The sequence below is a fragment of the Nicotiana sylvestris genome, chromosome 12 (genome assembly GCF_000393655.2).
Source record: "Nicotiana sylvestris chromosome 12, ASM39365v2, whole genome shotgun sequence".
Taxonomy (NCBI): domain Eukaryota; kingdom Viridiplantae; phylum Streptophyta; class Magnoliopsida; order Solanales; family Solanaceae; genus Nicotiana; species Nicotiana sylvestris.
The window spans coordinates 56,657,171-56,671,506 of NC_091068.1; the positions used below are offsets into that span (position 1 = coordinate 56,657,171).

The window sequence follows — 14,336 nt, forward strand, 5'->3', positions numbered from 1 at the left end:
TGAGTAAAACTAATAAAGGGTTGGTATGGATATGGAATGGCTGAGAAAATCTGGCCAGTGTTTGTTTGGATTTTGCATTTTATCTTTACTTGAAATTTTTGTGATTTATTTACCCGATTTAACTGCATATCATCTTTATGTGCTGAGAATTGACTGAGCAGATTATTTGAGTAAGTGTACACATAGACACATAGATGCTTCATCCTGTTCTTTATGACTTGATTTCATTATTGTTCTGTACTTGTTAAAATGATAAAACTGTATAGGTTATAGCTAGTATTATTTATAATTCATGCTTTTTTTACCCCGTCGAGGTTAGTTACGATACTTATTGAGTATATTAGGTCGGTTGTACTCATACTACACTCTGTACTTAATTGTGTAGATCCAAATGTGGGGACTAGTTATCAGCAGTAGATCTATCTATTGGACCCAACTTCGAGAGGTGAGGTAGAGCTGAATTCTTGGCCGCAATTTTGACTTGTCTTTTCTTATGTACTGTTGCTTCAGTTCAAACAATATTATTATTACTTAGTTTTCAAACTTGTATTCCGTTGTAGATCTCATAACTCCGTATTTACCAAAATTTTGGGTATTTATCTTATATTGGCAATATTTTGTTACATTATGGTTTCAGACTTATGCTATTTCTATAATTTATGTTGTTTTGGCTCTTTATTGTTAAGTTTCGTATTACCTAGACGGTATGTTAGGCACCATTACAACGGGTTGGGATTTTTGATCATGACAAGTTCGTATTAGAGCCCTAGGTTTATAGGTATTACAAGTCTTGAGAAAGTTTAGTAGAGTGTTGCGGATCAGTACAGAGACATCTATACTTATTTTCGAGAGGCTACTAAAGTGTTAGGAAACTTTATTTTCGTGTATTCGTGTTGTGCAAATTTATTATTTCTACAATTTGAACTTGACTCTTCTAATCTCTCAGAGATGTTGAGGACACGTGCGACCTGATTTGGCGGACGACCACCAGTACCACCAGCTAGGGCTGCGAGAGGTTGGGGCAGCGGTTGAGGCCGAGGTATGGCTCGTACTACAGCCAGAGCAGTACCCGTAGAGCCACCAGTTGCTCCAGCTGAGGAGTAGGTACCAGATAAGGTTGAGACAGTGGGACCAGCTCAGGCACCAACATTGCCCATTGTAATTCTTGGTCTTCAGGAGGCCGCAACCCAGATTTTGACTGTGTGCAGGAGTCTGGCTTAGTAAGTCTTAGTTCTAGCTATACCAACCACTTTACAAGTTAGAGGAGGTTCCCAGACTCCTGCCACGAGTAGTCCAGAGCAGCTAGCTTAGAGTCACTAGACACCGGATGTATTACCAGTTCACACAATTGCTACTACTAGGGCCGAGGTTGGTCCCCATATGAGTGATGAGGAGCAGAAGAGACTGTAGTGGTTTGGGAGGCTTAAGCCTCTAGAGTTCAGTAGAGCAGAGTTAGAGGATGCTCAGGATTTGATAGATCAGTATCAGCAGATTCTTCGCACATAAGGTATTTTAGACATCAGTGGTGTTTTATGCACTACTTTTTAGCTGACCGGATACAGCGCCACTTACATGGCATGAGTTCTCAGTTCTCTTCTTAGAGAAGTTTTTCCCGCAGACTCGTAGAGAGGAGATGCATAGGCAGTTTGAGTAGCTACGTTAGGAGGATATGATAGTGACTCAATATGAGATAAGGTTTTCAGAGTTGGCTCATCACGCGGTATGGTTGGTTCCCACTGAGAGGGAGAAGATTAGGAGGTTCATTGATTGCCTCAAGAATGGATAATACTTCATTGTGGCTCGGAAGGTTGCGACATGTACGAGGTTTGATTAGGTGGTCGATATTACTAGACGCTTAGAGCTAGTTCGCAGGTAGGAGCGTAAGGAGAAGGAGGCCAAGAGGCCTTGCAGTTCAAGTGGCTTCAGTAGTGCCTCATCTGGTGGCCATTTCTATTATAGCAGAAGTCATTCTTCTAGAATAGTTCAAGCAGCTCGCTATGTTTCTTGTAGCTCTTTATTTTGCCACAATTCCTATTGTGCCCCTAGCTCAATCATCATTTAATGCATTGTTGGCATAGAGTTCTTACCGTGCCGAATCTGCTCAGTTTCAATAGTCAGTTCTTTGGGCTATCTAGGTCAACAGCCTATCATGAAGGGCTGCTATGAGTGCAAAGACTTAAGTCATCTCAAGAGAGATTGCCCCAGACTATTGAGTAGGGTCCCATAGCAATGTTCTTAGCCTATAATCTCAGCACCAACAACACACCACTCGCACAACCAGCTCGGTGTGGGCCCCAGTCAGCTCGAGGACGCCCTAGAGGGGGAGGTCGATTAGGTGGTGGTCAGGCCCGTTGCTACATATTTCCAGCCATGCCAGTGGCAGTTTCTTCTGATGCCGTGATCACAAGTATTGTTTCAATATGCCACAGGGATGCTTCGGTATTATTTGATACTGATTCCACTTATTCATATGTGTCATCATACATTTCTCATTGTTTGTATATTCCCCATAATTCTTTAGTTATGCCAGTTCATGTATATACACCGGTGGGTGATCCTATTGTTGTGGATTGTGTGTACCTGTAGTGTGTAGTGACTATTGGGAGATTAGAGATGAGAGTTGATCTGTTACTGCTAAACATGGTTGATTTTGAGATGATTTTAGGCATGGGTTGGTTGTCACCATGTCATTCTATAATGGATTATCACGCTAAGACCGTGACATTGGCGATGCTGGAGTTGCCTAGGGTTAAGTGGAGAGATTCCCTAAATTATGTTCCCAATAGAGTGATTTCTTAATTGAAGGTCCAACGGATGGTTAGGAAGGTATGTCTAGCATATTTGTCCTTTGTAAGGGATGTTAGTACTGATGCTCCTACCATTGAGTCAGTTCTGGTAGTGAGAGACTTTCTGGATATGTTTCCTACAAACCTACCGAGCATGCCACCCAATAGGGACATTGATTTTGGTATTGACCTGGTGCCGGGAACCCAACCTATCTCTATTCCTCCGTGTCGTATGACACCAGCAGAGTTGAAAGAATAGAAAGAACAATTTTGGGAGGTACTTGATAAGGGATTCATCTAGCCTAGTATGGTGTCGTGCGGTGCACCGGTTCTATTTGTGAAAAGGAAGGATGGGACAATGCGGTTATGTATTGATTATAGGCAGTTGAACAAAGTTACAATTAAGAACAAGTACCTTTTACCGCTCATTGATGACTTTTTTGACTAGCTACAAGGTGCTAGAGTGTTCTGTAAGATTGATTTGAGGTCTGGGTATCACCAATTAAGGATTCGTGATTCCGATATTCTAAAGACGACATTCAAAACCCGCTATGGTCATGCTGAGTTTCTTGTGATGTCTTTTGGGCTGACAATTGCCCAGAAGCCTTCATGCACCTGATGAATGATGTATTCCAACCATATCTTGATTCGTTTTTCATAATATTCATTCATGATATACTGGTGTACACACGCAGCTAGGAAGATCATGAGCAATCTGAGGATTGTATTCCAGACATTCAGGGAGAAGAAACTATATGTTAAATTCTCCAAGTGTGAGTTTTGGCTTAATTCAGTGGCATTCTTGGGGCACATGGTGTCCAGTAAGGGGATCAAGGGGGATCCGAAAAAGATTGTGGCAATTCAGAGTTGGCCCAGATTGTCTTCAGATACTGAGATTTAGAGTTTTCTTAGTTTGGACGGATATTATCACTGTTTTGTTAAAGGTTCCTCATCCATTGCTGCACCTTTGACTTGATTGACCTAGAAAGGTGCCTTATTTAGGTGGTCTGATGAGTGTGAGGAGAGGTTTCAGAAGCTCAAGACTGCCTTGACCATGACTCCCGTTCTAGTGTTGCTTTTAGCATAGAGTTCATATACGATTTATTATGATGCTTCTCGGATTGGTATTGGGTATGCTTTGATGTAGGAGAGTAGGGTGATTTCTTATGCTTGCTCCAGTTGAAGCCCCATGAGAAAAACTACCCTGTTCATGATCTAGAGTTGACAACCATTGTACACACATTGATGATTTGGAGGAATTATCTCTACGACATGTCTTGTGAGGTACTTACAGATCATCAAAGTCTACGATACTTGTTTAAGAAGAAGAATTTAAATTTAAAACAGCGGAGGTGGTTAGAGCTGTTAAAAGACTATGATATCACCATTTTGTATCATCCCAGGAATGCCAATGTGGTGGACGATGCCTTGAGTAGAAAGGCAGAGAGTATAGGTAGTCTTACATATATTCCAGTTGGTGAGAGACTGCTAGCATTGGATGTTCAGGCTTTGGCCAGTCAGTTCGTGAGGTTAGATGTTTCAGAGCCTAGTCAGGTTCTTGCTTTCGTGGTGTCTCGATCTTCATTGTATGAGCGCATCAGAGAGCGTCAGTATGACGACCCCCATTTTCTTGTCCTTAAGGACACAGTGCTGCACGGTAATGCCAAGGATATTTTTATTGGAGATAACGGGGTATTGCAGATGCAGGATTGAATTTGTGTGCCCAATGTGGATGGCTTATATGAGTTGATTCTTGAGGAGGCCAATAGTTTGCGGTATTCCATTCATCCAGGTGTCGCTATGATGTATCAGGATTTGAGGCAACACTATTGGTAGAGGATAATGAAGAAAGATATAGTCGAGTATGTGGCACGGTGCTTGAACCATTAGCAGGTAAAGTACGAGCATCAGAGGCCGGGCAGCTTACTTTAGAGACTTGAGATTATTGAGTGGAAATGAGAGCCTATTACCATAGACTTCATTTTTTGGCTCCCACGGACTTTGAAGAAATTCAATGCAGTTTGGGTGATTGTGGACCAGTTGACTAAGTTCGCATATTTCATTTTGGTTGTGACCAATTATTCTTCAGATCGGCTGGCTCAGATCTACATCCACAAGATTGTTCGTATTCATGGTGTGCCAGTGTCTATTATTTCTGATCAGGGCACACATTTCACATCACCATTTTGGAAAGCATTACAACGAGAGTTAGGCATACGGGTTGAGCTGAGTATATCATTCCAGCCCCAGATGGATGGACAGTCCGAGAGCACCATTCAGATCTTGGAGGATATGCTACGTGCTTGTGTTATGTGTTTCGGGGGTTCTTGGGATCAGTTTCTATTGCTTGCTAAGTTCTCCTACAATAACAGCTACCAATCGAGTATTCAGATGGCTTCTTATGAGGCCTTATATGGGAGGCAGTGTTGTTCTTCGGTTTGTTGGTTTGAGTTGGGAGATGCTAGTTTGTTGGGTACTGATTTGGTTTGGGATGCCTTGGAAAAAGTCAAGTTGATTCAGGATTGACTTCGTGCAGCACAGTCTAGGCAGAAGAGTTATGTGATCGGAAGGTTCATGATGTTGCATATATGGTGGGTGAGAAGGTTTTGCGTAGGGTTTCGCCCATGAAGGGTGTGATGAGGCTCGTGAAGAAGGGCAAGTTGCGCCCTTGGTGTATTGGACATTTTGAGGTTCTTCAGAGGATTGGAAATGTGGCTTACAAGCTTGCATTGACACCTAGTCTATCGGTTGTTCACCTAGTGTTTGATGTTTATATACTTCGAAAGTATTATGGTGACCCCTCCCATGTGTTGGACTTTAGCACAGTACAACTAGATGGAGACTTAACTTACGATGTGGAGCTAGTGGCCATTTTTGATCTGCAGGTTCAAAAGTTAAGATCAAATAATATAGCTTTAGTGAAAGTTTATTGGAGAGGCTAGCAAGTCGAGGAGGCTACTTGAGTGACCAAGCGAGAGACGCGGAGTAGATATCAACAACTATTTGAGACTTCATACATGATTCTAGACCCGTTTGAGGACGAACACTTGTTTAAGAGGGGGAGAATATGACGACCCAGTCGATCGTCTTGTGTATTGTAGCTCCATTCCCCTGTTTATTGCTTATTCTATGTTCACTTGTGGTTACGTGACTTGACGGGGTGGTTGGTTTGGTTCCGTGGATGTTTCGGAGTGAATTGGGACACTTAGTCCCAGGTTGGAAGCTTAAGTTGAGTGAGTTGACCGAATATTGACATTTGTGTAAAAGACTCCGAAACCGAGTTTTGATGGTTTCAATAACTTCGTATGGTAATTTTGGACTTAGGTGTATGTCTGGATTTGGAGGTCTGTAGGTCGTTTTGGCTCGAATTGGCAAAAGTTGGAAACTTGAAGGGTTGGAGGGTTGAGAAGTTGGATCGAGAGTTTGACTTTGTTGATACCATACTCGAATTTTGGTTCTGGGTATTGGAGTAGGTCCGTTGTGTCATTTATGACTTGTGTGCAAAATTTGAGGTGAATCGCAGTTGGTTTGGAATGATTCGCATTAGTTTTAGAAGGTTGAAGTGCATTAGTTCATCGGCCTTGAATTGGGATACGATTTGTGATTTCGATATTATTTGACATGATTTGAGGCTTTGACTAAGTTTGTTATTTTAGGACCTGTTTGTATGGGGTCCCAGGGACTTCATGTGTGTTTTGGATCAACTTTGGACTCATTTTGGACTTGGAGGAGTTGCTAATTTCTAGGCATCTGGTTTCCTCTTTCGCAATCACGAGAAGAGGGTCGCGATCGCGAAGGATCAATTCTAGCAGGTGGACTTTTTTTCAACGCGTTTGCAATTTGAAGGAAATGATCGTGGAACTCTGATTATTTGTTTAGCATGAGCGCAAGTGAGGGGACACATTTGCAAAGAAGGAAGGGGAGGTCTAGGAAGTTCATGCATTTGTTCATCACGATTGCATGCGGCGGTCCGCGATCGAGTAGGTATTGGTGACTGGGAACCGTGTTAGTGACTTACTCATCGAGTTCGCAGAGAAGGATTTGTTCTAATGGAGTCGTTTGTTCTTCGCGATCGCGAGGGACATTTTGCGATCATGAAGGGTAATATTTGGGCAGAAGTTTTAAAAACCCAAATCGAGATTAGAGTTATTATTTCATGTTTTCGGTTGTCGAGCTCGGCTTTGGGTGGTTTTTGAGGGGATTTCAGTTCTTGGATCGGGGTAAGTGTTTTTGAACCATATTTGTCATTTATTTCATGATTCCATCTTTGTTTTAGCATTTAATTAGGTGAATTTAAAAGAAGAAATATGAGATTTTGTGGAAGCTTTTCAAAAATAAAAAATAGAGGTTTGAATCTCGATTTGAGCTCAGAATTGGATGATTTTAATATGGTAAGACGCGTAACTAAATGGGTGTTCGGAATTTGTGAATTTTGTCGAGTTTCGAGGTGCGGGTTTGGGGTTGACTTTTTGTGTTAACTTTTTGACTTAAGTTAAAGACCTTACCTTATCTTTTGGAATTACTTCCTATAGATTTTATTGATAGTATTACATTATTTTGGCTAGAATCGAGCCTTTCGGAGGTTGATGTGCACGGGAAAGGTTTGTTAGAGGAGTAATTTGGCTTGCTTGAGGTAAGTATCATATCTAAACTTGGTTGAGGCACTAGTTTTCTGGATTATTTGTGATAGCTACGTGCCATGGGTGTGTATATTTGTGGGGTTTTGAGCCCATGTTCTAACACCGGGTTATTTTTTCATGCTCGAGCTATGCATAGGCTATGATATGCCTAGAATTGACTATTAAGCTTTAAGATATGATGTTTCTCATATTTGTAGCATTGTTGTGAACTATTTGAGCCATGTTTGAGGTTACTTAGAGGCTAAATCCCTGAATGAACTTGATAATTGTTATCTATGTGATTAAATAGCCGGTTTGAGCTACGATAGGACAATATGAACATGCCTAAACTTTAGCATGTCATTTGTATCAGTCCATGAGCATGAGATCAGTTATTCTTTCATCATATGCATGTATTCTTGCATAATTGCTTTTGTGTGATATGATTTGGACTAGATACCTATGAGCACGCCGGGCGAATTGTGTTGTTATGCCTGTAATCACATCGGTCGGAGTATGTTGTTATGCATGCGAATACGCTGGGCGAATTATGTTGTTATGCTTGTGACCACGCTAAGCGGATTATGATATTGAGCTTGTGACCATGCTGGACTGGTAGCACGTTGAATTGGCCGTGCTTGCATGTGATGTAGATTCATCCCCCTAGGGTCACCCTCTCATGTTTCTCTCTTGATGGTATACATGCGGATATTGAAGAAAACTGATTAGTGGTTTGGTACAGATATGGAAAGGTTGAGGAAATTCGGCCAGTGTTTGCTTGGATTTTGCATTTCATCTTTACTTGCAATTTTTGTGATTTATATACCTGATTTAACTGCACATCATCTCTATATGCTGAACATTGACTGAGTAGAGTATTTGAGTAACTGTACACATATACACATAGATGTTTCTTCATGTTCTTTATGACTTGATTTTATTATTGTTTCGTACTTGTTAAAATGATGAAACTGTACAGGTTATAGCTAGTATCATTTATAATTCGTGCATCTTTTACCTTGTCGAGGATTGCTACGATACTTATTGAGTATATTAGGTCGATTGTACTTATAATACACTCTGCACTTAATTGTGTAGATCCAGATGTGGGACAGTTATCAGCAGCAGATTATTTGTTGGACCCAGCTTTGAGAGGCGAGGTAGAGCTTCATCCTTGGCTGCAGTTTTGACTTGTCTTTTCTTATGTACTGTTGCTTCAGTTCAAACAATATTATTATTACTTAGTTTTCAGACTTGTATTCCGTTGTAGAGCTCATGAATCTGTATTTACCAGTTTCAGGGGATTTATCTTGTATTGGCGGTACTTTGATGCAATGAGATTTCAGACTTATGCTATTTCTATAATTTCTGTTGTTTTGACTCTTTATTGTTAAGTTTCGACTTATCTAGCCAGTGTGTTAGGCGCCATCATGACGGATTGGAATTTTGGGTCTTGACATTTAGACTCCTCAAAAGATCTCCAACGAAACCCAATAGCACTCATTTGAAATAGTTCAAAATTTTAAAACACCCAATTTTCAAGATTGAAGCTCAAGTATCAACAATGGCTGTCAATGGAGTATTTCATATGTTCTTTCAACCTAGAAGGGTGAAGAAAAATAGTGCAGTAACAGGTTGAGGTAGGAAAATACATTATAAGGTAAAAAATATATCTTAATATTTTTTGGTTTTTTTTTATTATTTATTACTTTGGACCAAATCGTACCTTTTTTTAACATCTGGGCTGATTTAGAACATTCCATAAAAGAACTAGCTTAATTAGCCGTCATCATAAATGGAATCTAAAGTTTTAAGAATTAAAATTTAAGATTGAAATCCTTTAAAATGACTTGAAAAAGGGTGACACCTTTATACATGTATAATTCAATTTTATAGTTCACAAATGAACTTGAATCCAAATTTAGAGTGTGATTACCGGCTCAACTCAACACCATCTCACACACATGCTTAAAATATTTGGGGTTGACATACGGAGTTGGGTGTAGGAGCTAGTTTAATTACCAAAAGTTAGTCCTAATATCAATAAAAAGAAATAGAGCGTTAAAAGCAAAACCTTATGCAAGATTGGAGCTTTATAATTTCTAATGAATGTCCTTAAAAGGAGATATCAGATAATAGTTAATTAATCCAATCAATTAATATTGAATTAGTTCTCTTTCACTGAAAACCAATTTGACTGACATTTAAATGAATCTAAGAGATGATTAATTAACGTTAACTAAAGCTTAAGGTGGTTGACACTTGAAGTAATAAAAAAGTGAAATATAAACTAGAAACAACACAGTAGAGACGCCGAGACGTGATTAGATAGGAAAGAAAGGCGCATTAAGATAAGCCAGGTGGCTGTGAGTAAATGGAATATCTTTGACTATATGTAACTTGGAAGACTTTCTAAATAGAATAGATGTGAAAATGGTAAGCGTGTAAATGCGGTAAACGGCTTTGATAAAAAGGACTTAGTGGTCCATTTCTACCTAGTAAGATTGTGAGGACAATATTTTCTTATTTTCATTTTATATACGATGATGTTAATTTAACATTCTAGATATTCTCAAAAATAATGACAATATAAAACTAGAGTAAAACTTAAAAAGCTAATTGTATCAACCTGATAGGTCGTTTTGAGTTTTAGTATTCCGTCTCATGCTTTAAGACTATGAATAGCCTAATTTGATGATTTATGACTTGAGTGTCTGGTCCGTTTTGGTTTCCAAAAAGTTTAATGTGATTTTTCAGAGAAAACTTTATTTTGAAACTTAAAAGTTGTTAAAATTGACCACGATCAACAGTCTTGGTAAATGACCTTGGATCGATATTTTGACGATTCTGGTAGGTTCGTACGATGATTTTAAACTTGTACATTGTGACGACCGACTGGTCGTTCTAAGCTTTAACATTCGTTCGGTGGTTTGAGCTTCTGAGTAGCTTAATATGATGTATCACGACTTGCGTGTATGGTTGGTTTTGGTGTTCGAGATGTTCAGGGTCTATTTGGAGGAAATATTCCCAATTTGAAAGCTTTAAGTTGGAATAGTTGACTGAGGTTAGACATTCATTAGAACGATCCCGAAACAACATTTTGATTGTTCCAATAGATACATATGGTGATTCATGGCTTAGGCGTATACCAGGAATTGAATTCGGAAGTTCCTGGATTGATTTGGCATTTTTTGCCGAAAGTTGACAATTTAAACAATTTGAATTTTCCTAACTTTGACCATGGTTTAATTTTATGGCTATCAGGTTCAAAATTTTATTTCGGGACTTAGAATAAGTCTGTTCCATTATTTGGAACTTGCATGCAAAGTTTGAAAGGTTTAGAACCACGCGTGTGTTGCATTTAATTTTGAAAATTATTTTTTCCGAAATAGCTACACGCATTTTAGCCACCTTATCTCATCGCATGGCGTCAAGTAATTGCGTTACTAGCAACACGCATACCAAGCCCACCTTATTTTAGCGCATGTGTATCAACCCCTATCCTTGTATGACCGCATGCGTATATATATCATAATACAATAACAACTTCCATCATAAGTGCCCATATGCCACAACTTGCCAAAATCAACAATACCAATATTTTTATAAGAAATAGTCCATTGCTCAACCATAATGTGTACAAGAATCTCAATAATGGCATAATTAATGAGAAATACTAAATAAGGAAAGATGTTTCAAAAATCAACGACTACAACCTCAATGTAATAACAATTATCACTACTTAAATGTCAATAACCCAACAAGAAGATAATTCTCACGAAATAACAATTTCAAGTAACAAAAATGCAACTATAAAAAGGTAACAGGACAATAAGAAAAACAATAACTTCAACTAAAGCATATGAGAGCAAATATAACAAGTGAGAGATATGACAAATGCTAATAACGTCAAATAAAGCATGTAAGAGTAGACTAATAATGCAAGATATAACATGTTATGACAATTCAATTAAAGGCATAAAAAAAGTCTAAATAACTTAAATCGGTCAAATACCACATAAATCGCGTGTATACAATCGCCACCTTCCGTACACGTCTTTCACATAACACAAATAGCACAATCAACCCAAATCGTAAGGGGTAGTTACCCCACAAAAAGTTAGGCGAGATACTTACTTCAACTAGGCCAACTCATTCCTCGAAAAATAGATTCTCCTGTAGAATTTGCCTCCACACGGCTCAAATCTTACAAAAAATCACTTAATATCATCAAACAGTGCAAGGAAAACCAATTACAATTGATAAAGTTATGATTTTACACATTTTTCAAAAAGTCAACAAAGTCAACCCCAGGCTTTCCCGGTCAAAACCCCTGTCCAAGGGTAGATTCTGACTATCCATAATCCCATGAGTCTATATATGTTTTTAGTTTTCAAATCTGAGTCCAAATCGACTCTCAAAACTCAATTCTTCATCTTTCAAAACTTTGACAAAAATTTCCAATTTTCTTCTTTGATTCTCATATATTTGATGTTAAATCTAAGATATAATCGTGAATTATAGTTGAAATTTGATTAAAATCACTTACCCAAAGCTTGTAGATAAAAACCCCCTCCTACCGCGTCTAGGGTTCTAAAATGAGAGAAAATAATGTGAAATACCAAGTCCTTCCCCTGTTGTTCAGTTGCAGATGTCACAATTGCGAAGAATAGCTCTCAATTATGGCTACTGACACACTGAGGAGATATTGCAATTGTGACATAGATTTTGCAAATGTGAAGTCTGTCCTCCTCGCAATTATGAGAAAAACATCATAAATGCAAACTGTCCTACCCAGTCCCATACTTCAAAATTGCAAACAAGATATCGCAATTGTGATACCTGAGCCTCCCCTGCCATGCTCGCAATTGCGAGGCTGGTGCTCGCAATTGTGCTATCAGTGCACCAACAAAATAGAAAATCCTATTTCAATCCAAATCTTTCTGAAGCACGTCTGAAACTCATCCGAGCCCTCGGGGCTCCAATTCAAATATCTACACAATTCCAAGAACATCATACAAACTCTCTCGCACGTTCAAAACACAAAAATAACATCTAAAACTTTGGATCATACATCAAAATGAATTAAATTAAAAGAAATGTTCAACAACTTTTAGAATTACAACCAAGCGTCTGAATCCTAACAAATCAACTCCGACTGACACCAAATTTTATAGACAAGTTCTAAATAGCATAACAGACCTATTTCAAGTCCCAAAACTAAACGACACCTAATAGCAAAAAGTCAGCCTACGGTCAGACTTCTAAACCTCAAATTGCCACTTTCGGTAAAACAACACAAATCAACCTACGGACCTCCGAATTCAATTCTGGGCATACACCCAAGTCCAAAATCACGATATGAACCTATCGGAGCCATCACAATACCATTCCGAGGTTGTTTTCATAAAAGTTAAACATTGGTCAATATTTCTAACTTAGGCTTCCAAGACAAGAACCAAAGGGCCCAAATCAACCCAAAATCTTCCCGTTTCGAAACTAACAAACCCCGCAAGTCATAAAACTACAAATGCACATGTGTGAAGAACCAAAAGGGGAAACGGGGAATGATTACACAAAATGACCGATCGGGTCGTTATATTCTCCCCCTCTTAAATATGCATAGAGACATACCTAAAGTGATGAAAAGGTGAGGATAATGACTCTGCATGTCATGCTCTGTTTCCACGGCCGCCTCCACGGCCGGATGACCCCTTCATTGAACATTCACTGAAACAGTGTTCTTTGATCTCAATTTTCGGGCATGTCTGTCTAAGATAGCCACTAACTCCTCAACATATCTCAAATCCTTATCCAATTGGATTGAACTGAAATCTAATACACGGGATGGATAACCATAATACTTCTGGATCATGGAAACATGAAGCACCGGGTAGACAGCTGATAGGCTAGGTGGAAATGCAATCTTGTAGGACACCTCACCAACTCTCTCAAGGATCGCAAAAAGTCAAATATACCTAGAGATCAACTTTCCATTCTTCTAGAACCTCATCACACCCTTCATAGGTAAAACTCAGAGCAAAACCCTCTCTCAAATCATAAATGCTACATCATGGGCCCTCCGATTAGCATAACTCTTCTGCCTAGACTATGTTATACCAAGCCGATCCTAAATCAACTTGACGTTCTCCAAGGCATCTCAAACCAAATCTGTTCCCAACAACCTAGCCTTACCCGGTTCAAACCAACCAACTGGAGAATGACACTGTCTCCTATATATGGCCTCATAAGGAGTTGTTGAATACTCGATTGGTAGTTGTTGGTGTAGGCGAACTCTGCAAATGGTAGGAATTGATCCCATGAACCCCCAAAATCCATAACATAGGTGCGTAGAATATCCTCCAAAATCTGAATGGTACACTCAGATTTTTTGTCCGTCTGGACTGAAATATGTACTTAACTCTACCCGTGTGCCTAACTCACACTGCATGCCTTTCCAAAAATGCAATGTGAACTATGTTGTTACACCCCATATCTTCGTACGTAAGAGTACTCATAAGTCAATTGATGTAAGCTCGGAAATGAGATCCTCTTTGAAAGTACTTAAAGTAAGTTAATCAGGTTATTTGGAGCTTACAAATCTTTAAGATCATGAATAACCAGTACCAAGAGTGTTGGAAAGCTTAAAAGCTAAATGAAAAATAAATTTCGTCGAAAGTCGATAAGTTTGGAATGTTATAACATGCACTTTGGGGTGAGACTAGGGTTATTAACGTAATAAGGAGGTTATGTTATGATTTATTTTAGGCTTATGATATTCGTGTCACATTTTGAAGTCAATCGAGTTGTGGAACAAAAGTTGGCAAAGGTTATCACAAGTTACATTCATAAGTGTGCTGAAAATTAGGTCAAATGAAGTAGAGCGTTTCTCCCAATATACTTGGAATTAAAGGATTATACATATATCAAA

General features: G+C 39.0%; 2 protein-coding genes across 2 annotated transcripts; both read left to right on the forward strand.

Annotated features, from left to right (window-relative positions):
* Positions 1 to 4,058: 4,058 nt before the first annotated feature.
* Positions 4,059 to 5,312, forward strand: LOC138883070 (uncharacterized). The gene is made up of 3 exons (XM_070163730.1): positions 4,059 to 4,443; positions 4,599 to 4,679; positions 4,876 to 5,312. Exons 1-3 carry the CDS (start codon positions 4,059 to 4,061, stop codon positions 5,310 to 5,312), a joined length of 903 nt encoding a protein of 300 aa, XP_070019831.1.
* Positions 5,313 to 5,374: 62 nt separating this feature from the next.
* Positions 5,375 to 5,728, forward strand: LOC138883071 (uncharacterized). Its single transcript, XM_070163731.1, has one exon. It carries the CDS (start codon positions 5,375 to 5,377, stop codon positions 5,726 to 5,728), a length of 354 nt encoding a protein of 117 aa, XP_070019832.1.
* Positions 5,729 to 14,336: the final 8,608 nt, after the last annotated feature.